The sequence below is a fragment of the Panthera tigris genome, chromosome B4 (genome assembly GCF_018350195.1).
Source record: "Panthera tigris isolate Pti1 chromosome B4, P.tigris_Pti1_mat1.1, whole genome shotgun sequence".
NCBI classification, from domain to species: domain Eukaryota; kingdom Metazoa; phylum Chordata; class Mammalia; order Carnivora; family Felidae; genus Panthera; species Panthera tigris.
Genome location: NC_056666.1, coordinates 82,320,049 through 82,344,616, shown reverse-complemented (window position 1 = coordinate 82,344,616; position 24,568 = coordinate 82,320,049). Strand labels below are relative to the sequence as shown.

At 39.2% G+C, this 24,568-nt stretch overlaps 1 protein-coding gene across 1 annotated transcript; it reads left to right on the top strand.

The window, feature by feature from the left end:
* The first annotated feature begins 1,541 nt into the window (after positions 1-1,541).
* PTGES3 (prostaglandin E synthase 3) lies at positions 1,542-23,808 on the top strand. Its single transcript, XM_042992557.1, has 8 exons — positions 1,542-1,887; positions 17,919-18,032; positions 18,179-18,248; positions 18,749-18,847; positions 19,405-19,494; positions 21,401-21,463; positions 22,319-22,343; positions 22,654-23,808. Coding segments are annotated over exons 1-8 (483 nt in total). The 5' UTR covers positions 1,542-1,885; the 3' UTR covers positions 22,674-23,808.
* The last annotated feature ends 760 nt before the right edge of the window (positions 23,809-24,568 follow it).

Below are 24,568 nucleotides of genomic sequence, written 5' to 3'. Positions count from 1 at the left end.
GAGATAGAGGAGTGGGAAATTTTGGGGTGCCTGGGTGGCTCAGTTGGTTAAGTGTCCGACTTTGGCTCAGGTCATGATCTCATTGTTCATGAGTTCAAGCCTCCCATGGGTTCTGTGCTGACAGCTCAGAGCCTGGAGCCTGCTTCTGATTTTTTTTTGTTGTTGTTAATGTTTATTTATTTTTGACAGAGAGAAAGACAGAGCATGAGTGGGGGAGGGGCAGAAAGAGACAGAGAGGGAGACACAGAATCCGAAACAGGCTCCAGGCTCTGAGCTGTCAGCACAGAGCCTGATGCGGGGCTCAAACTCACAGACTGTGAAATCATGACCTGAGCGGAAGTCGGATGCTCAACCGACTGAGCCACCCAGGCGCCCCTGGGATTAATTTTTCTTAACAAGGCCTGTCCTAATACTTCCAGTCAATATCGACCTCTCCTCCTTCTATGCTCCCATTACTTTTTGTACTTCCATTATAGCACTCAATAATCTTGACTTGTGTATTTTGCTTTCCCCAACAGGCAATAGACTTCTTAAAAATCACAGTACTTGAGAACTGGGATTTAACAACCCTCTTAAACGAGGTTTGAGATTTGAGCAGTGTCCAATGTCTATAGTTCCCCAACCCTGCCATGCACAGCATAGACCACCAAGTCCTTAATGCTACGAAGCCAGTATTTTCCAAAATGTCTTGACACTTAAACTTCCTTTGTATTCCAACTAGCAGTGCACTGATGTATTTGTCCCTTACTCCACTGTTAAGTGGCCTTCTAGAGTAGGCAGTAAGTACTGTTTTCATTCTCTTGGTTACTATCCCTCATTACAGCCCAACCACGTTCAAGGGACAAAGCGGCAGTTCAAGAGATAATGGTTGAAAACAGATGGGGTAACCTTCTCCCCCTAATGATGTGCCTGAAGACAAGGAGTGTCCTCATCTCATCTCCCCATTCCCACAAACTTCGACTCTCCACTGACAAAACCCCCCTGTCTCACCTATAGGCCTAATTATCTCAAAACAAGGGCAAATGCCCTCCCCAAATGACAAACGTTTCTCAACCAAGACCTCAGATTTCCGCTGCCCCTGGATAAGAGTCTCCAGCCCCTGGGGAAGCAGAGAAAAATGGCCAGGTGCACCCAGCTCTCGATTCTGAAGTTAGGTATTTCCCGCAAATATCACGAGCACAGGCTTTTCATATCTTTTTTGCGAGAGAATGTTTCCTCAGTGGACTGGCTTACTCCCTCAAAAGTAACCAATCTGTTTCACTTTTCAAGTCTCCCGACTTGGCCTCCCTCCGCTTCGGCCTTCCTCCTGCTGTCAACACAGCCGTTTCTCCCGGAGATCGCCCAACGCGCGTGGCCAGGCGGTTAAGGCGGCCAACGGTTTTCTAACGCGAGGGGGGAGCGCGGGAGGAGAGGCGGGAACCCGCCGGACCCAAGGGAGCAGACGCAGGGCGGGGCCAGAGCTAGGAAGGATCGCGAAGGAGCTGGGAGGCCCCGCCCTTTCCGTAGATATCTCTAGAAAACCGCGCAGGAGCCCGAAAACAAAGAGTGCGCACGCGCGGCGGCAGGGCCCGGGCATTTTGCTGCGTCACCAGCCGCCGCCCGGCCTCACCACCCCTCGCTCGCACGCACGCACGTTCATTTTCCGTCCTCGCGCCCCTTTTCCTACACTTTCCTCTTCTCCCCGATCGGAGGAGCCGCTCTCTCCGCGCGGTGCATTCTGGGGACCCAGGTCGAGCCCGCCGCCACCGTCGCCTGAGGGAAGCGAGAAGAGGCCGCGACCGGGAAGAAAACGCCGGAGTCGCCACCGGAGTAGAGTCGATTGCCCAGCAGCTGCCGCCGGAGAGGCCCGCCCACCCGTTCGCCCGTCCCCCCTGCCCCGTTCACGATGTGAGTGCGACACCCCGCCGAAGGAAGGTCGCCCCGGAGGGAGGCCGAGGCCGCGCAGGGGGCTGCCGGGAAGCCCCCCCCCCCCAATCCCCCGCTTTTGACCCCCTCGGCTTTCTCCCTTCTGTGGCGGCAGTCGTTCTTTCTTGTGGTGGGAGGTCCAGTATCCTTGTTCCGGTTACCGTTGGCGGGTGGAGGACATTTTTCCTCCAGATGTCCGCTTTCCCCACCTCGGAACGGTTCCTCGCCTTCCCCGCGCCGGAAATCCCACTTTTCCTCCTTTGCCAGTCCCGGTTACTCTAACTCCGTAACTTAGCCTTAGGCCTTACTCTTCTGTGAGTTTTCTGCCGTGCGGGCTTTCTCAAGGCGCGGGGCCTCTTGGATAGCCACTTCGCTTTTGGGGCAGTCTGGTTCTGCCCCTCGGTGATGTTGGGACCAGGCCCTGGGCCAAGTGCACCTGTGGTGGGTGCTACCAGAAGGCTGGCGGTGCTCCCCGCAGAGCACCACGCGGCCTTCCGCCGTGAGCGACAGTACTGCTAGGCAACTGCGGGGAGGTCACACCGTCCCCACAACTTATTTTCCTTTCCGGGGTCGTGATTTCTTGGGTATGGACGTTTCCAGGCCTCCTAACTCCAATCCCTTGAAAGGGGGGAAGCTTGCCAAAACTCACCCTTGTCCATGGCTCGAGGAGTTAGCATTGAGCAGGTCGTTCCGCACGTGTCGAGTGGAAAGATACTTGTGGACGTTTTCAGTGTTCTGCATTAAACTTGAGGCGAGGTTGCATTATCCTATTTTAATTAAGGGTGAAATAGGTATGTAGTTGCCTTTTTGTTGCCTTTAAGAGCTTACATTTATTTACGTTGAGGTGACAAGGATTTTTTTTTTTTTTTAAGAATTTTAGTTTGATGATGGTAAAGAAAAACCTTAGTGATTTTTTTTTTTTTTTAAACCTAATAAAATTTTTGGCACTCCCACTTTCAGGGCTTACATTCTTTTCAGGAAAAACTGTCTTTCCAGATGTGAGAACTATCGGTTTTATAGGATTTTTTTTTTTTTTTTTTTTTTTTTTTTTTTTTTTTTGGTACTAACTGCTCCCTGAAAGATACGTACAGAGAGTGATTGAAAGGTAACAAGTTTAATTCCTGTGAAAAGTAACGCACTTCCAAAGGGTTACTTAATGATACTGATGATGATTCTATTGGGTTAAAGGATACGCTGCTGTTGGTTAATGATGGAGAGCAAGCCTCTGGAACACAGTATTATTGTGTAAAGGGGACATCTAGAATTTTGGAAGGGTTGCCCCTCCCCATTGGTATTCAATATAATATCTTTATGTAAAGTAGCTTTCACTTTTCTTTGGAAAAGCTTTATTCCAAAAAGATTGTTAGTCTTAAGGTGCCTTTTATATTTTGAAACTCACTGAGGAAATAAATGCTTAGGTAAGCTGCCAACTGTTAATAGACTAATGTAGCCAAACAAAATACCTTTTCACTAAGAAATATGTTTAAAATTATTTGAAATACACTTTTGGGAGGTCACATGAAATAGTTAAATAGAGACGTTAAGTAAATAAATTCAAACCTCAGATGGAAAGTGTAACAGTCAGTATTCCAAAAAGCAGTCTAAGTTACAAGAATGCTTTCAACCTGAGTGTTTTGAAGAGACCACATAAATCTCCTTTTTATTTTTATTTTTATTTTTTTTTTAACGTTTTTATTTATTTTTCAGACAGAGACACAGCATGAACGGGGGAGGGGCAGAGAGAGAGGGAAACACAGAATCGGAAGCAGGCTCCAGGCTCTGAGCTATCAGCCCAGAGCCCAACGCGGGGCACGAACCCGCGGACTGCGAGATCGTGACCTGAGCCGAAGTCGGACGCTTAACCGACTGAGCCACCCAGGCGCCCCATAAATCTCCTTTTTAAAATAAATGCCATCTTGCAAATTTAGGAGATCTTGTTGAACTAATTGTATTCAACAAACTTACTGTTTCAAGAGGAGTATTATGAATCTGTTATTTGAGTTAGAAAAACCCTTCAGTGGGTCTTCCAGTCCTGGGAAGAACCTGGCTTATTGATAAGGATCCATTTGTTGATGTTTGATATAAACATTTAAAAAAAATTTTTTTAAGTTTATGTATTTGTTGAAGTAATTTCTACCCCCCAGCTTGGGGCTTGAACTCAACACCCTGAGATCAAGAGTCATTCATTCGCATGTTCTGAACATGATATAAACATTATTTTAGATGTGGAGAGAGACTTTTACGTCTGGATATTTTAAGAGTTTTAAGGTCTTTTTTTTTTTCTCATTTGAATACTCTTTAGTAGTGATTGTCTAGGTACATTTTTTTCGATCAGGTTTTTAAGGTTTAGTCTAATAGTTTACATAAAAACTCAACCTGATTTTCGAGAAGGCTGAGATTTTAAGACCTCTCTCCTTCAAACTAGGGTGGGGGAGAAGGGAGGTGTGCTAGTTAATTGTTACTGCTTTTTTTTTTTTTTTTAAGCTATTGTAGTTCTAATTCTTTTTTTTTTTTTTTTTTAATGTTTATTTAGTTTTGAGACAGAGAGAGACAGAGCATGAATGGGGGAGGGTCAGAGAGAGAGGGAGACACAGAATCGGAAGCAGGCTCCAGGCTCCGAGCCATCAGCCCAGAGCCCGACGCAGGGCTCGATCTCATGGACTGCGAGATCGTGACCTGAGCTGAAGTCGAACGCTCAACCGACTGAGCCACCCAGGCGCCCCTGTAGTTCTAATTCTAATTTGAACTCAGTAACCATAGATAGAAAGTAAAATGTTTTTTTAAAGGAAAGGTTTTTGTTTTTATTTAAGTTTTTTTGTTCTTCTTTTTAGTAATCTCTACACCCAACGTGGGGCTCGAACTCAGGACTCGGATATCAAAGAGTCCCATGCTCCTCCAACAGAGCCAGCCAGGAGTCCCTGTTTTATTCAGTTTTGAGCTATTTGAAGTCATTCTTTCAGTGGTCTTATACTTGAATTAATAAATTGTCCAGAAACATATTGTGACTGTCTCTAACATTGGTTGAAATCTTGAATACTTTGCCATCATTCAACTTTATAGAATTGAGTCCTAAAAACAAAATCATTAGTTTTTCTTTAGCCTCCAACATAAATGGTAATAGTGAGTATATGCTGTATGGTTAATTTCTGTAGTTAAGGAAGAGTAACTGATGATGGTTTTTGTTCAGTGTTGATTTCTTAACCACTGTAACCTAGCAACTGGATTTTCTTTTTTTTTTTTTTTTTTTTCTGTGCTTAGTTAGACTTTAACTAGAAAGCAGTAGAAACTGGAAGGGATAAATCAGTGCCGACCAGTATGTACTGTTAATTAAGATTCCCATGTTTAATTGTATTTTCTGTTTTAAAATCTTTTTTTTTTTTTTTTTTTAACGTTTATTTATTTTTGAGACAGAGAGAGACAGAGCATGAACGGGGGAGGGACAGAGAGAGAGGGAGACACAGAATCAGAAGCAGGCTCCAGGCTCTGAGCCATCAGCCTGATTCGGGGCTCGAACTCACGGACCGTGAAATCGTGACCTGAGCTGAAGTCGGACGCTTAACCGACTGAGCCACCCAGGCGCCCCTTCTGTTTTAAAATCTTGAAGCTATTATCATTTTGAGGTCTTAGGTGGTAGTGATTGTCACTTTTCAGGAAAAAATACTTTTGTGATATGAACTATTCAGAATTAGTCTCTAGCCCTTAAATTTTTACAATACTTTATCAGAGTTCTTAAATTGAAGATTGTTGCACCTAGTGTATTTTATTACAGAAATGCAATGTGTGTTGTAGTAAACTTTGTATTATTTACTCTGTAGATTGGCACTGATAGATTTTAAATTGAGGCTGACTTCTCTGCTTCACCAGGACACCTTTGAACTTCTGGTTTTTCAGGAAAATGCCAATTACTTTAATTTTTTTTTTTTTAACGTTTATTTATTTTTGAGACAGACCGAGCATGAACAGGGGAGGGTCAGAGAGAGAGGGAGACACAGAATCTGAAACAGGCTCCAGGCTCTGAGCGGTCAGCACAGAGCCCGACGCGGGGATCGAACTCACGGACTGCGAGATCATGACCTGAGCCCAAGTTGGACGCTTAACCGACTGAGCCATCCAGGCGCCCCACCAATTACTTTAAATATTACCTTGAGCAGTAGTATGAACTCCTTCATATTGTAGTCCAAAGTCAAAATGTGCTATTAGGGATTTTCTGTGCAGTAGTTAATCTTCACATGTTGTCATACTTTATTGCTATAAAGTGTTTTCTTTGGGCCCTTTCTAACTCAGCATTTTAATTATCTTTGTGTACTGAAAGGATCTAAGTCACAGACAGGTGTTCTTAAAATTTTTAATATGTATTAAGTTCCAGGATCTAGTTTTTCAAATACTAATTCACACAGTGCTAATTAGTATGAGGAACTGTCCCAAATAGGATTGGAACTCAGGATTTCTGACAGAAGCCTTATTTTTTCCACTTTACAAAAAGGGAGAATAATTTTCCAGGTGAAACTTTTAATTTCCAAAGAAATAACTATATCTCTGTAGTTTTGCTAATATCATCTAAATTGTTTGTTAAACCTGTGTCACTTCTTGACATATGGTTGTGGAGCCCCAAGGCTCTGAAATTTGTGACGGAGGCAGTGAGACATTGACCTTGTTTGAATTTTATTTGTATGAAGAAAAATTGTGTTTGCTTTGAGGATGTTTAAAGTGATGTGTGCACAGAAGTAGGAATGTACGAAGGTTGGAGTTGGATGGAAGAAAGGCACTAAGTTTATCGGGGGAAATCCTGTCTTTAAGAACAGCTTTCTTTCATTTTTTTGTTTTAAATTTTTTAAGTTATATATTTATTTTTATTTAAAAAAATTTTTTTAATGTTCATTTTTTGAGAGAGAGGGAGACAGAGCATGAGCCTGGGAGGGGCAGAGAGAGAGGGGGGGGGGGGGGGGGAGAGGGAGACACAGAATCTGAAGCAGGCTCCAGAGAGAGCGAGAGAGAGAGAGAGAATGAATCTGAAGCAGGCTCCAGGCTCTGAGCTGTCAGCACAGAGCCCACGTGGGGCTCGAACTCAACCATGAGATCATGATCTGAGCCGAAGTCATTTAACTGACTGAGCCACCCAGGTACCCCAAGTTTATTTTTTATTTTGAGAGAGAGAATGCCCAGCGGGCTCCACACTGTTAGCACAGAGCACAACATGGGGTTCAAACTCAAGAACTGTGACATCATGACCTGAGCCAATGTCAATAGTTGGACTGAACCCACTGAGCCACCCCTCACTTTTTTTTTAGAGTAGGAATTACCAAATAAAGGAACTAGTATAGAGGTTTCACAAGTGTTCTTGGTTTACCCCTTTTTTGTCTTAGTAGGGTGTGTGTGTGTGTTTATGGTGTTGGCCAAAAGGAATAACAGTTCTGTTTATTAGGTAGCTAGGTCCAAACAACTTAAGTAATTTACCTAACAGCCTAGTTAATAGTCTTTCAAAAACTAATCCACGAAAGTTGAAATAAGTAGCTTCTTTTATAATCACCATTTAGTAATGGAATATGTATGTGTTTTGGGCATGTGTACCTTTTTCCCCCCTCAATGTCTATTTTTGAGACAGAGCATGAGCCATCGGGGCAGGGGCAGAAGGAGAGAGGGACAGGAGATTCAAAGCAGGCTTCATGCATTGACAGCAGCGAGCCTGATGTGGGGCTCGAACTTCCAGACCTTGAGATTATGCCTTGAGCTGAAGTCAGATGCTCAACTGATTGAGCCACTCAGGTGCCCCGGCACTGCGTAACTTATACCTTGAAGTCAGATTGGATACTTCCATTTCAATTTCTGTTTCCCGCTGCTTTTTTTTTGTAGCCCCCCCCCTTTATTAAATTATAGCAACCACCAGAAATACAACTGTGCAAAGATGAAGGTTAATGGAGAGGGATGTAGTGCAGTCTACCTTGAAACTGAACCACTTGGTGTCTTGAATGAGATTGAGTATCACTAAATTTTTCTCAAACTTAAAATCTCAGCAGCCCTCTTAAGTTTCTCATGGTGCCCTGATGCACTTTGGCACATAATTTGGAAGCCACAGGAGTAGCATGTGTATTCAGATCACCTTTCCGGAAAGTTTTACGTGGTGGTACAACTGATGTACAGATGATCTGAAAGTATGAGAAGCAGATCTTGGGGTTTCTTTAAGGAAAGAATATGTGTGTAAGAGACTGGTTTTAGACATTTGTAGACAGGGCTTTTGAGGGAGGAAAAACTGCTCAGTCTCTGAACCTGGAACTACTTTTTTCCCTTTATATAACAGAATTTCATGTTTCCATATCATTCCTCACTTACTACAAAGTGAAAAAGATTTACCACTGTCTTGATTCCCTTTTGCAAATGATAGACTAGTTTAAGCTAAGTTGAAAACTTAGTTTTAGAAAATCAGTAATTCTGAATTTTATAACATCTTTTTATTGCTGACTTTTTTTCTTGATTTTAATGTTTTCATCTGTAATCTTGATATTTAAAGATACTTAGAGATGTATTAAAAAAATGAATGAATCTAGTCTTTAAGAAACTTCCTATTTAATAGAAATGTTTATTCCTAAACCTAGAAGATACTTACTTGATTATTAAGCTCTAGTAAAAAGCTAGTTATTTGATTTCTGTTGTTTTATCTTAGAATTCAAAGTGATCTTTTAATTCAGACAAATAATCATGCTCCATTAACAAATTTATAAGGGGAAAAAAAGAATAAACTTGTAAGGAAACTGTCAATAATTAGTCAAGTACAGTTGATCCTTGAATAACACTGGTTTGAATTCTGTGGGTCCACTTAGGTAGATTTTTTTTTACAATAAGTACAGTACTGTAAATGTATTTTTTTTTAAGTTTATTTATTTTGAGAGAGCACATGCAAGGGAGGGGCAGAGGGAGAATCCTAAGCAGGCTCTATGCTGACAGTGCAGGGCTCAATCCCATGAACTGTGAGATCATGACCTGAGCTGAAATCAAGAGTCAGACACTTAACCCATTGAGCCACCCAGATACCCCATAAATATAGATTTTATATATATATATATATACACACACACACACACACACACGCACATATATACACAGACACACACATGTGTGTGTGTGTATATATATATATATATATACACACACACACACACACACACACACACATATATATATTAATGTTTATTTTTGAGAGAGACAGAGTGTGAGCAGGGCAGGAGCAGAGAGAGAGAGGGAGACACAGAATCTGAAGCAGGCTCCAGGCTCTGAGATGTCAGCACAGAGCCCAACGTGGGGCTTGAACTCACAGTCCATGAGATCATGACCTGAGCTGAAGTTGGCCACTTAACCAACTGAGCCACCCAGGCGCCCCGTTTTTTTTAAAAAGTTTTTTTAATGTTTATTATTTTTTTTAATGTTGAGAGAGAGAGAGAGAGAGAGACAAGAGCATGAGTGGGGGAGGGGCAGAAAGAGGGAGACAGAGAATCTGAAGCAAGCTTCAGGCTCTGAGCTGTCAGCACAGAGCCTGACAGGGGTCAAACCCACGACTGTGAGATCATGACCTGAGTCGAAGTTGGACACTTGACTGAGCCACCCAGGTGCCCCTAATGTTAATTATTTTTGAGAGACAGAGCAAGCAGGGGAGGAGCAGAGAGAGATCTTGTGATTTTTCTTAACATTGTTTTTTCTCTAGCTTCTTTGTAAGAATACAGTGTATAATATATATAACATGCAAAGTATGTGTTACTCGTGAGGGTCTGATCAACAGTAGCCAAGTTTTAGGGGTCATAAGTTCTTGGATTTTCAACTGCTTAGAGGGTCCCTACTCCTGTGTTGTTTTTTAAAGCTCAGCTGTGCTGATAACCAGAAAATGTTATCTTTTTTTGTTTGTTTGCTTGTTTTTGAGAACTTGTCTTATGATATATTGCCTGTTTACACATTAATAAAGGCCACTAGTAATGGATCCGATCCCTTTACCCCCATATTTCTTAGGAGATTTTTGGACTAAATTTCATCTAACTTGAATTGTAAGCTTTGTCTATTTTGTTCATTGCTCTGTCTCCAGAACAATTCCTAGCCCCATGCTTAATACATATTTATTTATTGAATAACATTCAAACTCTAAATGTATTTTAGCTGTTAGACTTGTCTACATGAGGCCATTTTTTTAAGTTTCAAGGAAGCAGCTCATCTCCTGCACAAGTGGAGGAGGGGCAGAGAGAGAATCCCAAGCAGCCTCTTTCTCTCAGACCCATCCTTCACCATCAAACTCTTCATGTAGCACCCCTACATGAGGTGCTTGATGGTGAGAGTTGAGCATAAAAGGGGTCTTTTACTAGTAGTCCTGTATTCTGCTCTGTCACATTTGAACCAAATTCAACTGTATCTGCTATAGATTAGAAAGTAGATCAGTGGTCAGTAGTTGAAAGATAAAGCTGATGAGAGCTACTTATAAATCAACTATCTGATTTTATATTCTGTTAATTGAGGCTTTGCTGTATTTTGGGAAACCTGGAAAAGAAGTACTACTAAATCAGTATATATTCTCCAAGTACATTTGACTTCTGAGTCCTTTATTTTGGGAATATTTATTTTGGGAATCGTTTATTGGTTATGTTTTGGATACACTATCTTTCTTAATTGTGGGTAATTGCCATTAGGTTCCCCTTTAACTGATTCTGTCCTACCTCCTCCCCAACAGTTTTTTAAAATAAGTTTATTTATTCTGAGGGGCAGGGAGAGAATCTGAAGCAGGCTCTGGGCTGACAGGCACCCACTGTTTGATTGATTTCTTCAACGTTTTTTTTTTTGTTTGTTTTTTTGTTTTGTTTTTTTTTTTATTTATTTTTGGGACAGAGAGAGACAGAGCATGAACGGGGGAGGGGCAGAGAGAGAGGGAAGACACAGAATCAGAAACAGGCTCCAGGCTCCGAGCCATCAGCCCAGAGCCTGACGCGGGGCTCGAACTCCCGGACCGCGAGATCGTGACCTGGCTGAAGTCAGACGCTTAACCGACTGCGCCACCCAGGCGCCCCTGTTTGATTGATTTCTTAATGAGACCATTAATTAAAGATAAAACAGATTAAAAATATTTTTGCCTATTGGGGCTCCTGGGTGGCTCAGTTGGTTAAAGGGTACAACTTTGGCTCCAGTCATGATCTCATAGTTCATAAGTTTGAGCCCCACATTGGACTCTCTGCTTTTAGCACAGAGCCAACTTCAGATCCTCTGTCCCCTTCTCTTTGTGTCTCTCCCCTGTGCACACGCCCTTGCGCGTTTTCGCCCAAAAAATAATATATATTTGCCTATTTTATCATAAAGGTTATTGTTAATTAGCATCTTTGTATCACATTTTTCAGTTCCTTAAATACTTTTACAGAAGTAGAACTTTTTTTAAAAAATTGTCGTTATTGCTATTTTCTCCAGTACATTTGTCTGTATGTTTTAACCAATTTTTTTTTTTAATGTTTATTTTTGAGAGAGTGCAAGTGGGATAGGGGCAGAGAGAGGAAGAGGATTCCAAGTGGGTTCCGCACTGACAGCAGAGAGCCAGATGTGGGGCTGAAACTGGAACCTTGAGGAATGTCCCATATGTTGGGGAGGGGGTTAGGTTTTGTTTTGTTTTAAGTAGGGGATTATTTACATAGCATATGCAGAAGTGAAAAAAGTTTTTACATCCATAGGTATTTACTATTAAGGTGAACTGACAGACTTGGACAGTGGTTACAAGTTTTGTCAATGTTAGTATAAGGCTAGAGATAAATCCAATATAATTAGTTTATGAGCTAGTGTTCAAGCTAAACCTGCTCCTCTTTTGGTTACTAGAAAAAAATGGATGTGAGTTTCACAGAAGACAAGCAGGATTTCAAAATCAAGCTCTCTTCCAGTTGAGTGAATATATGTGTTTTTTACTGGTTTTTGGTTACGTGTAGGGTCCCCTCTTGTATTTTTGATAGTTGAAATCAGCATTACCTAGTAAATGCTAAGCTTTGCAGACCACAAATATCTCTGTCCTACATGCTTGTTTTTATAACTCTTTAAAAATATAAAAACCATTTTTGGCTTCTGTCCCAACCCCTGGTTTAAATGATCATTTAATTTTGTTATTTGGAAAATGATTGTATTAGCTTGCATAACAAAGTACCAGAAATGGGATGACTGGGCCTCTTCTCCTGCATCTTCACAAGCTCTTTCTTCTGTGTCCTAATCTTTTGTAAGTACACCAGTCATGTTAAATTTATGGCCCACCTTAAAATTTCATTTTAAAGATTCTCTTTCCAAATCTATTACTCACATTCTGAAGTCTTAATGTGAATTTGAGGAAAAGAAAAAGATCTCTGGTTCCAGTGTCCTCAATATGAACAAATTAAAGAGTAGTGTACTACTTGGCTTTTTATACAGCCATTGTAATAACCATGTCACCATTAGTGTGCTTGTCTAGAGTTTATTGAAATACTATTTGTAAAATGTTTTGGGAAAAGAATCCTCCTGTTAACTAAGTGTAACACAATTTCAAAGTTAGACTTGGTTACACTTAAAAAGAAACTAGTCCCTGCTAGAATCATTTAATAACTTTTTTTATATGAAATTTATTGTCATTGGTTTCCATACAACACCCAGTGCTCATCCCAAAAGTTGCCCTCCTCAATACCCATCACCCACCCTCCCCTCCCTCCCACCCCCCATCAACCCTCAGTTCTCAGTTTTTTAAGAGTCTCTTAGGCTTTGGCTCTCTCCCTCTCTAACCTCTTTTTTTTTTTTTTCTTCCACTCCCCCATGGACTTCTGTTAAGTTTCTCAGGATCCACATATGAGTGAAAACATATGGTATCTCTTTCTCTGTATGACTTATTTCACTTCCAGTTCCATCCATGTTGCTACAAAAGGCCATATTTCATTCTTTCTCATTGCCACATAGTATTCCATTGTGTATGTAAACCACAATTTCTTTATCCATTCATCAGTTGATGGACATTTAGGCTCTTTCCATAATTTGGCTATTGTTGAGAGTGCTGCTCTAAACATTGGGGTACAAGTGCCCCTATGCATCAGTACTCCTGTATCCCTTGGGTAAATTCCTAGCAGTGCTACTGCTGGGTCATAGGGAAGGTCTAACTTTTTTTTTTTTTTTTTAAGTATAATGAAGAGGGGTGCCTGGGTGGCTCAGTTGGTTAAGTGTCTGACTTTGGCTCAGGTCATGATCTCATGTTTCGTGAGTTCGAGCCCCACATTGGACTCTGTGCTGACAGCTCATAGCCTGGAGTCTGCTTCAGATTCTGTGTCTCCTTCTGTCTGCCTCTCCCCCAATCATGTTTTGTCTCTCTGTCTCAAAAAATGAATAAACCTTTAAAAAAAAAAAAAAAGCATGGGGCGCCTGGGTGGCTCAGTCGGTTAGGCGGCCGACTTCGGCTCAGGTCATGATCTCGCGGTCCGTGAGTTGGAGCCCCGCGTCAGGCTCTGTGCTGACAGTTCAGAGCCTGGAGCCTGTTTCAGATTCTGTGTCTCCCTCTCTCTGACCCTCCCCCGTTCATGCTCTGTCTGTCTCTGTCTCAAAAATAAATAAACGTTAAAAAATAAAAAATAAAAAAAAAGCATAATGAATATAATCCCCATCTACCTGTCATCCAGATTAAGTGTTTAGTAGGCCTTTGCCACATTGCTTTATTTATCCTCTTTTCCTTTTCCTGGAGTCTTTTTTTTTCTTCTTTTCAAGTTTATTTTTGAGACAGCACGAGAGACAGTGTTTGCAGGGGAGGGGCAAAAAGAGGAGGAGACTGAGAATCCCAAGCAGCCTCCACACTGCCAGTATGGAGCCAGACACGGATCCCATGACAGCGTGAGATCATTACCTGAGATCATGACACTTCATCGACTGAGCCATGCAGACATCCTCCTGAAGTCTTTTAAAGCAAACCCCATATACTTAAGTTTTCATCTTGAATGGACTCTCCCCCCCCCACCCCCCCCCCGTAAAAACAATGCCTTTCATGCCTAAAAAAACTAACAATGATTTTCATATTCTCTAATATCTAATGCCCTGTCTGTATTTAGGTGGTCACAGTTTCAGTAATCTCTTTTTATGTTTAGGTCGGGTGGGGGGGAGGGGTTTGCAGACCAGGTGCATAAATTGGATATGTTTTGTTTAATGTTAGTTTATTTTTGAGAGAGTGAGTGCAGCTTGGGGAGGGGCAGAGAGAGAATCCCAAGTAAGCCCCTTGCTGTCAGCGCAGAGCCCGATTTGGGGCTCCATCTCATGAACTGTGAGATCATGCATGACCTGAGCTGAAATCAAGAATCATGCTTAACTGACTGAAAAACTACTCAGGCGTCCCTCTACGTGTTTGATAACTCTTCAGTTTCTTTTAATCTAGAGCAGTCCCTTCTCTTCTTTATAGCATTGATTTAACAGTATTCTGGATTTCTCCCTTCCTCATTGTATCATTAAAAAAAATTTTTTTGGGGGCGCCTGGGTGGCTCAGTCGGTTGAGCGTCCGACTTCAGCTCAGGTCACGATCTCGCGGTCCGTGGGTTCGAGCCCCGCGTCGGGCTCTGGGCTGATGGCTCAGAGCCTGGAGCCTGCTTCCGATTCTGTATCTCCCTCTCTCTCTGCCCCTCCCCCGTTCATGCTCTGTCTCTCTCTGTCTCAAAAATAAATAAACGTTTAAAAAAAAAATTAAAAAAAAATGTTTTTTTTTCTCTTCTTATAGACTGGAATTAAGTTTTCTATGGAGTATATCATGTTGCATCAGATTAGGAGGTTGTAGGTCTGGTTGTCCCACTTTTAGTGATGCTGAATTCTTTATTAACTATTAATTGTAAATTCTTTATTAACTATTAATCTAATCTTTAAAAAAATTTTTTAATGTTTTTACTTTTTGAGACAGAGCATGTGTGGGGGAGGGGCAGAGAGAGGGAGACACAGAATCTAAAGCAGGCTCCAGGCTCTGAGCTGTCAGCACAGAGCCTGACGTGACGTGGGGCTTGAACTCAACGTGAGATCATGACCTGAACTGAAGTCAGACGCTCAACCATCTGAGCCACCAAGTGCCCCTAATCTAATCATTTTAATGGTTTCATCCATTGATCATTGCCAAGTCAGTTTAAAGGTTGCAAAATGGTGACACATGGCCCCCCCCACAATTGTATTCCATTCCAAAGCTGAAATTCTATAAAGAAGTTTCCTTCTATGAATTGATCTATCTATCCAGTTACCATGAATAAAGTTTCATAAAGAGAAAGAAGGAAAAATGCCTAATTCTTTTTCTGTTAACAGCCAATTTGTAGAGAATTGGATCTGTAGCATCTTCTGGTAACCTAGAATTCTCATTGGCCAATGCAGGGAGACCCTTACTATTGCCTCTGGTTCTGACCTCATAGTTTTGTTTTGCTCTCCCCCACCCCCAAGAGCCCGCAAGCGAGTTGGGGAGGGGCAGAGAGAGAAACCTAAACACGCTCCGTGCTGTCAGCGTGGAGCCCAATTCAGGGCTCAATCCCATGAACTATGAGGTCATGACCTGAGCCAAAATCAAGAATTGGATGCTCTGCTAACTGAACCACCCAGGTGCCCCATAACTGACCTCATAGCTTTTAATAGCTTCGTTTGCCCAAGATGTCCCAACCTCATCCCATCTTATGCCTGAGGTCAGTCATTTCTGTATAGGAAATCTGTTTCCTTTAGTTGGAAATAGTATTTTGGCACTGTGGTGTTCATTGCTCTGGATGATTTTCATTAGCGCTTTTTAAACATACTGTATGGTCACTTCAGTTTGAAAATCTGAACTTAGGGATGCTTGGCTGGCTCAATTGGTAGAGTGTGCCTGCAACTCTTGATCTCGGGTTGTAAATTTGAGTCCCATGTTGGATGTAGAGATTATTTAATAAAATCTGTGAACCTAGTCATTTAAAATTTTATCTATTAAGTTAGCAAATATTGTCAGTTAAAGACAGCATGTTGGGGCGCCTGGGTGGCTCAGTTGGTTGAGTGTCTGACTTCAGCTCATGTCATGATCTCATGGTTCATGAGTTCGAGCCCCACATAGGGCTCTCTGCTGTCCTTGCAGAGACTGTTTCAGAACTCTGTCCCTCTCTCTCTCTGCCCCTCTCCTGCTCACACTCAAATACGTATTTTTTTTAAATGTTAATCACAGACCGCTGTTTTGGAAAGAAAATGAGCTGCTAATGTGTGGTCTATTGTCACCTATTCATAAAACTCTCAATTTGTTAGCCATATTAACATAATACTAGAAGTTGTGATTCCTTAGTCCAACAGAAGTTTGGTTAGACTTTTCTTCTAAGGCATGTAAAAATCTGGTTTTTGTTTTTAATCTGTTGATAGATGCCTAAAGAAATAGCTTTACTCTTGCTGATTTGCTGGTATTTTTGGACTTTGAATACTTCCATCCGTAATGACTATAACCCACTTCAGATCTGATATCAATATCCCAAAGTGGAATGTGACTAGTCAGATTTAACAGTTGTGTAAAAGTGTTGGTGAGCAGTTGGTTGCAACTTTTTATTTATTGGAGGGACTTTAAACTGCTACTCCTTAGGGTTGGGAATTTCAGCATTTGGAAACAAAACAGTTCCTTTCATTTGAGTTGATTTATGAGTAGTGTCTGAACATAACGATGATTAATAGTTTTTAACTTGTATCTTAGGTTTATAGAACAGTTCAAAAAAATACAAAGAATTCTGGTATAGCCAAATACTTCAGTTTTTAGATTATCAAAGCAGAACATGCTTGCTTTAAGAAAATAAGTGAAACCGTTGAGAATTATGTGGTTCTGCTTCCTTGCCCTCATTGTCTTTCTGGTTCATTCTGTAGAGGCAAATGTAGTTGGGGTCTGTGTGTGAATTCTAGGAATTTTTACACATATAAAGATATTTGTCTAAAGATTACAAAGAACAACTTTATTTTTTTTTTTTAAGTTTTATTTATTTTGAGACCGCGAACACGAGTGGGGAAGGGGGGGCCAGGGGGAGAGAGAGAGAGAATTCCAAGTGGGCTCCGTACTGTCAGCACAGTACACTGACATGGGGCTGAAATTCATGAACTGTGAGATCATGACCTGAACCAAAACTAAGAGTTGGGACGCCTAACCGACTGAGCCACCCAAGTGCCCCATACGAAGAACAATTTGAAAGAAAAGTATTTACCACATACAGTCTTTATCTCCTATTAATCAACTATATTTGACTGCATTTGCTTCTAGCAGTTTTTTAAGCCTATTCTAAAACATAATTTTAATGGATGGATAGAGTTCTAAGCAGCTGACACCATGAAGAGGACCAGGTACATTGCAGGAGACAGCAGAAGAATAATGAGGAAGCAAATACTCCAGGCTTCTTCTAGTATAGTATATATCCAATACATTTGTAGATAGAGTAGAAGATGAGGCTGTAAAGAAGCTTAATTCTTAAGTATCATTATTTAGAATCATTAAAGTTGGTTAAGAAAATTTGTTCCTCAAAAAAATGGTTGTTTGGTATAGTCAGAAATAAGCTACAGATGAGAACTTTCTGGAGACAAACACTATCAGTTTTACCCACCCAGCCACTGCCATGCAAGCTCCTGGCATTGTAACATTGTAAGTAAAAATGTTGAATACATATTTCAATATTTCAATTGACGGTGGATCAGTTCTGTCTGATTTTTAACGTTTATTTTTGAGACAGAGAGAGACAGAGCATGAACGGGGGAGGGGCAGAGAGAGGGAGACACAGAATCTGAAACAGGCTCCAGGCTCTGAACTGTCAGCACAGAGCCTGATGTGGGACTCCAACTTAGGTACCGTGAGATCATGACCTGAACTGAAGTCAGATGTTTAACCTACTGAGCCACTCACTTGCCCCTAAGGATGTAGTTTCTGTTTGAAATTATAATAAGCTGTTTCCAAATAATCCGTCTTCTAATGGGAAAGAGAAATGTTACTTATATACCAAAATTTTGGAGGTTATGTAAATACTCAGTTAATGAATTCCAGCTTAACTTTGTCTAATTTTATCTCTTTGTAGGCAGCCTGCTTCTGCAAAATGGTACGATCGAAGGGACTACGTCTTCATTGAATTTTGTGTTGAAGACAGTAAAGATGTTAATGTAAATTTTGAAAAATCCAAACTTACATTCAGGTAAATTACCATTTTACATCATTGGGTAAGAAGCTTATTTCAGACAACCAAGTAACTTTGGCTTGCTTGTTTTGTTTTCACTGAAGTTATTACTAATCTTTATCTCTTTGAAGAGGTTCATTTTTTTTTCTTTTTTTTTTACACAGTTGTCTTGGAGGAAGCGATAATTTTAAACATTTAAATGAAATTGATCTTTTTCACTGTATTGATCCAAATGTAAGTAGTCTTAAGGCTTTAATTCCAGTTTAAATCATGAAGAAATGGACATAACATCAAGTACTCTTTTTAGCAGTAACCAGTAATTGTTTTTCTTAACAGTTTAGAGGCTATCTAGAGATTTATATTTTCGCAATATTTCCCCTTTGAATTACTTTTCTGCAGCCCCCTTTTGTTCTTGCTGTCACTGTTCTTTAGGCTTGTCTTAGTCTAGCCTTTTAGAATTTTTAAACTATTCTGTGAATGTACCATATTTAGTCAAAAATTTTTTTTTACTTGATTTTTTTTAAGGCTTTATTTTATTCACCGTGTGCAGGGAGGGAAAATTTTTTTGCAATTTGGATAGCTAATGAAATGTTTAGTAAGCTAGGGGATGTTTCTTTGCCTTTAGAGAAAATGTAGAGAAAAAAATTAGAGTTGAGGAATGACAAGCTACTTTTCTATTCTGTATGATACTGGAGAGATAAGTGGTGTGATAGTGCTTTTGTTTTTGTTTTTAGGATTCCAAGCATAAAAGAACGGACAGGTCAATTTTATGTTGTTTACGAAAAGGCGAATCTGGCCAGTCATGGCCAAGGTTAACAAAAGAAAGGGCAAAGGTATGTTTCTTTTCTTGGGGGAGTTTAACATTTTTAAGTAATAAAAGACACATTTGTTTTCCATGAGGAATATTATGTTTTTATTTCATAGTTAAGTGTTATTAAAGTCTTGTGTTCTTACAGGTTTTTTTCCTTGGTTTCTTTTAGTTTTAACTTAAAACCAAGTATGGTCAGAAGAAGATCAGTCACTAGATGCAGAACTTTTGCTGAATTCAAGAGGCAGATTTTGCCTAGAATCTAAAAGTTACATATCACAGAGGAGCATACTTGGTGCTACAAAAAAAAGTCCATTGTGCCTGAGAATAGTTCCTACCAATGAGTTTTGTTTTTGTTTCTAGCGGTTAGGATTGTTTAACAATTGTGAAAGAAGCTTCGTGAAACTATCTTTGCTAGTACTGCATTTGACTTTTGATTTTGCTAGTCTGTTCTTTTTTGTGTGTGTGTTAATTCCATGCCTCACTAATACGAACCCACAGTTCAAGCAATGAAGTCTTAAGGTACATACCAATAAGTGTAAGTTAAGCTAATCATAGGGTGATGTTTGTATTGATCTGTAGCTTAACTGGCTTAGTGTGGACTTCAATAATTGGAAAGACTGGGAGGATGATTCAGATGAAGACATGTCTAATTTTGATCGTTTCTCTGAGGTAAGTTCTTGTAAATGGCATTTTCCACCTCCCTCTCTGTACATTTCTGTGTGAATTTAATTTGGTTTTAAAGCACCTAGTGGTATTTTAAGACCTGCATTATTTTACTTTCAAGGTCATTCTGCAGCAAAACCAAGTAAGATCTTAAAAATGGTCATTTAATTCTGAAGCTTAACATAGTATAATTTTTTTTTTAAATTAGTGGTAAGTTCTAAAGTTGATGTATAAAGACAAAAAATAAACTATACAATTCATGCAATATAGCTAGTTTCTATTCTAAACTGATTTTTTTAGGAGCGTGGATTGGTTTGCATTTTGGAGCCATGTAATATGAATATAAACCTTTAAACACAAAAATGGTAGTGAGATGTGCATGATAAGTGGTGTGTAAAGATGTTTTAGTTAGCAAAATCAAGGAAAGAATTTAAATACATATTGCCAAAGGCTAAAGGGGCAAAATCATTGATTTCCCTTTGGATAGAATAAACCTTGTGAAGTCAGGTTTTAATTGACTAGATTTTGTTATGTTTCTTTGAAAACTAAGAGCTAAAATAGTAAATATCTAGTGTCATGTTTGCAACTACTTAACATCTAACATGATTCTGGCACCTTGATTTCAAATTAAAGAGGAAAAAGAAGATGGGGCAATTCTTTTCAGCTGTGCTATTCCCATTTCTTACCTGTAGTAATTGGTGCCGCCATTTTGCCCAGCTGTGCATGTCACAGCTTAACACTATTCTTTTACTGCCTGTATCCAGTATAACATTAGCGGCCATCTTTTTTTGTTTTTTTTTTTTTTAACCTCCTGAATAGCTCTTGAATGTATTTAGTTCATCCTATTTCTATTGCCATTGTATCTTCAACACCTAATATTGTATTTGGCACATTTTGAGCATTTTTCTTGCTCAAAGAAACTTAACCAAAGTGTTCAACAGTGCTATCAGACGTAGGGAGACTCTTTAATAGTTACTCATATTATTTAAGACTAGATTGCCCAGAACTTTTACACTGAGCAATTTGGTGATTAGGGATCTTTCAAAGGCCCCTTTTAACTGTAAAGTGCAGGTAAGCGTAGATTTTAGAAGTTTTAAATTTTGTGTATAAAGTTGTATATGGTTATTGAATTTTTTAATTTTAGGAGATTTATAGGAAAGTTGTAGCTTGGGAAGATAAGTCCCTCCCCATCTGTTAATAGTTTAGTTTGGGGTTATATGTACTTTTTTAAATAATACATTGCTTACTTTATGATCAGAAACAACTAAATAGGAAATTAGTACTTCATGTAAGTATGTTGTTATTAGTCCCAATGTTTTGTATGTCTACAAGAGTACTTACATATGCAAGTGTATTTTCTCCATAATAATATGTGTCTTTTATTTCAAGAATCATATTTCTTTTCTGTTTTTAACTTTTATTGCTGTTTAGTCTTTGGTTCAGTGTTCAGGTCTTTTATACAACCTAATCATCCTGAAGGACTTTATTTTAAATCATTTATTGGTTCTTCACAATATTTAAAACTGTAGTGAGAATACCATAATACACATGCCACTTAGCTTAAGATACAAAGCTTTAGAACTACAAATGAATCCCATTCTTTTCCTTAGGCACCAGAGGTAAGCACTATTTAGGATTTCGGTGTTTAATTTCTATATCATACATAAATAACTTGCTGGATAAGTTTTAATAATTTCACTTTTCTTCAGTGAGAACTTAGTCTTAACTTCCCTACAAGTTGTCAGGATTTTATAATTTACTTTTTCCGGAAAGGAAGGTACTTAACATTTGTTTTGCTTTTTTTATTGGTGGAAATCTATGACAGACTTAAGGTTTATTCTGGAGCTTGCAACCTAATAATTAGGGCTTAATTTAACATCATTTTTAAAACTAATTTTTACACTTCAAATAGATGATGAACAACATGGGTGGTGATGAGGATGTAGATTTACCAGAAGTAGATGGAGCAGATGATGTAAGTCTATAAATTCTTTTCTCTGTTTACTTAAATAGTAAGAAACAATGTATTTATAGGTTGTTTTATATAGATTTAGGATTGCTTTTTTGCCACTTCTTGTTGGGTTGGTTTTTTTCCCCCCTCTCTCAGAAATACAGGAAAAAGCAGATTTTAAAATGTGCTAATTTTTGAAGGATAGGTACCTACCAGGAAACTGGTGTCCCATGGGCCATTCTTAAGGGACCAGATTTTCAAGAGAATCATTGCATTGTATACCTTATTCAATTAAGAATTAATTTAGGGATTATTTTGACAGAGTTAAACAGGTTTTGCAGCAGAACTGGTCAGAAACTAGAGTAAATAGATGGACATTGTGAATCTATAAGAAGGATAAACTGGATCACTCTTCTCAACATTCCGCTCTGGCATCCTGCTAACATCTTCAAGAAAGTTGTTGAGTATAGTTTGAAAAATGTTTAGACAATTCAGCAGCTAGGGTTGGAGTTCTTTGTCTTCTACCAGTCCAGTGGTCTTCGCAGTGAGCTGTTTCCCTGTTACACTGAATGCTAAGAGAGAAGTGAAATCCATTTTATACTAAAATTCAGTCTACCCGACAGGAAGGGATTTAAAGGGTGAGCACCAATTCCCACCAAAAGGCACACATCTTACAGGAAGATAGATCCTCAGCTGTGCATCTGTTCATCTTCAGTGAATCTATTCTTAAGTCCAGTGATTAAATTCATAAGCTTGATATAACCACATATTTTTGCTACTTTCGTAAAAGTACAGTGCTTCAGCTGTTTAAGGCAAACTGTTCAGTTAGCAGAGGAATGTTTCATCAACTTGGTAACTTTCAAAATTCTTCTTCTGCAGGATTCACAAGACAGTGATGATGAAAGTAAGTATCTTTGTAAAAAGTATGTTTTACAGTGATATTTCACATCAAAGACAAAACTCTGAAAATGGAGACATTAACTTCTTTATAATTCTTGAGAGAAAAATTATTTTTTCATGGCCTATAATAGCCAAAGCAGAAATTTGAATGCTTTGAGATTTACATTTAGAAAAGGCAAAAAAATAATAAAAAGACAATTCCCTAGGAAAGTATTAACTCTGTTGTTGACTGCTTTTTTTTTTTTTTTTTTTAATAAGACTTTGAAGTTGATTGTTCCCTTGTACTTCATACTAATCTTTTTAAAATCTTTCAGAAATGCCAGATCTGGAGTAAGGAATGTTGTCATCACCGGATTTTGAGAAAGAAAAATAACTTCTCTGCAAGATTTCATAATTGAGAGAATTCCTGAGTTGATAGCTCTAAAGGCAGATGCTGTATTTGCCTCCTTTAACCCATTTTTCAACCTGTTTGTTTTTTTAAGGCTTCACTAAGGGTTGATATGTACCATTGTATGGGGCAGTTTTAAGTCAGCTAAGGCAATAACCTTATGCATGAACTTTTCCCAGACTTCCATGATGCTGTTGAGGTCCTAGACAATTGATACAGCAGTTGTGATAAATAAAAACATTTCACCTCAGTCTCCTTTACTTCATAACATAGATACTGACATGATAGGAAACTCTTGGCTTAGAAGAAAGAACTAAATTTTAGATTTTAGAACATGGACTCAAAAGTGGCTGATGAAACAAATTGGTTGATACCTTAAACTGGTAACTTGTTGTTCTTCTGGTATATCCTCCAGGATTATTCCACTAAAGTTTTATTTTTCAAAAAATTTACTTCACATTATTGTAAGTGATCACTTGTCGGTGTTCCAGATGTATCTTAGCTAAAACTAGTGAATGCCCTAACTTAGATGGTTTTGAAGCCTGTACATTTGGTATTGTTTGACCCTTAAACTTTTACATCTCTTAGCATGGAGGACGAAGAAAGGCTGTACATTGTTGCTTGAGAGTCTGTACATTTAGACCAAATTGTATTTGCACTGTCAGTATGGCAAATGAGTGAAAAAAATGTTAATACACTATTGGATTTTTTATTTCTTTTTTTGATTCAGCTTGTCCCAGGCTGAAAACCTCAATTTATGTTCATGACAGTGGGGATTTTTTTTTTTTTAATGTCTACCTACATTCTTTCTAATAAACTGTTGGAAGACTTTTTGGCTGTCCTTTTAAGTGTCTGGTTTACTGTAATTTCATGTATTACCATTTACTGGAATGGAGTTTTTATTTGAGGAAGAATTGGGAATATTCCTCTGTTTGGAAAAAAAGAGGCTTGCTGTAATGTCACAGGAAACCTTTTAAAAGTGGATCTGTAATAGCAAATTGTAGATGCACTTTGCAGCAGTTGGAAAAGAAAGTGTTGTGATTTGATTGAAATAAAACTAAATGTGTTGTCCTCCTGTAAATCTTTGAGCTTCTGCATTTGGCAGTTTTTATTCCCTCTAACTTCTGTGTATTTGTCATAGCATAGAAATGCTTCCTATATCAGTACTTTATGTCTTATATTAAGGACCTGTGTTACAGGAAGTTTTAAGTGCTGGGGATACAAAGACAATCCTTTAGGTACTTGCTGTGCTCAGGGAGTCGCAGGCTAGACAAGAGCACAAACAACAAAATCTTGATAAATGGGAAGTGTGCCATAATAGGTTTGCATGGGACATTATGGTGGTTTAGAAGGGAAAACATTTTTTCTTTCCCCTGTTGAGTATATGACTTCAGAGTGATATTCACAACCATTTTCTTGAAATGGTACAGCTAGAAAAATCATCTACTTTCCAGGAGGCCTGGGCATAACACTTGAAATTCAACTCTATTTTCTTATATTATAGAAGTATAACATGGGTTCTGGGCCTGTTAAGGGAATGCAGTTTTTATTATCTTTAAGTAGGCTCTATGCCCAGTGTGGAGCCCAACATGGGGCTTGAACTTGCAACCCTGAAATTGAGTCAGATGCTTAACGGACTAAGCCAGGTAGGTACCTCTAGTCCTTTTAAATTATTGTTTTAAACTTGGTCGCATTTGTCTGGAGTATGCCAAAGGTATTAGTGTGATTGATAAGTAGAGTGTAGTTTTTAGCTTCAGGGGGAAATTTTTTTGAAGTTAAACCCTTCTATTTTTAGTGTAGTTCTCTTGCAAAACATTTTGTGTATCAGTTCTAGAAGTTAA

Bases quoted from the DNA above. Each gene is read 5' to 3' on its own strand.
- PTGES3 (XM_042992557.1), top strand. The intron at 18,249-18,748 runs GTAAGTAGTCTT...TTTTGTTTTTAG, and splicing joins TTCACTGTATTGATCCAAAT to GATTCCAAGCATAAAAGAAC. The intron at 19,495-21,400 runs GTAAGTTCTTGT...CACTTCAAATAG, and splicing joins ATTTTGATCGTTTCTCTGAG to ATGATGAACAACATGGGTGG.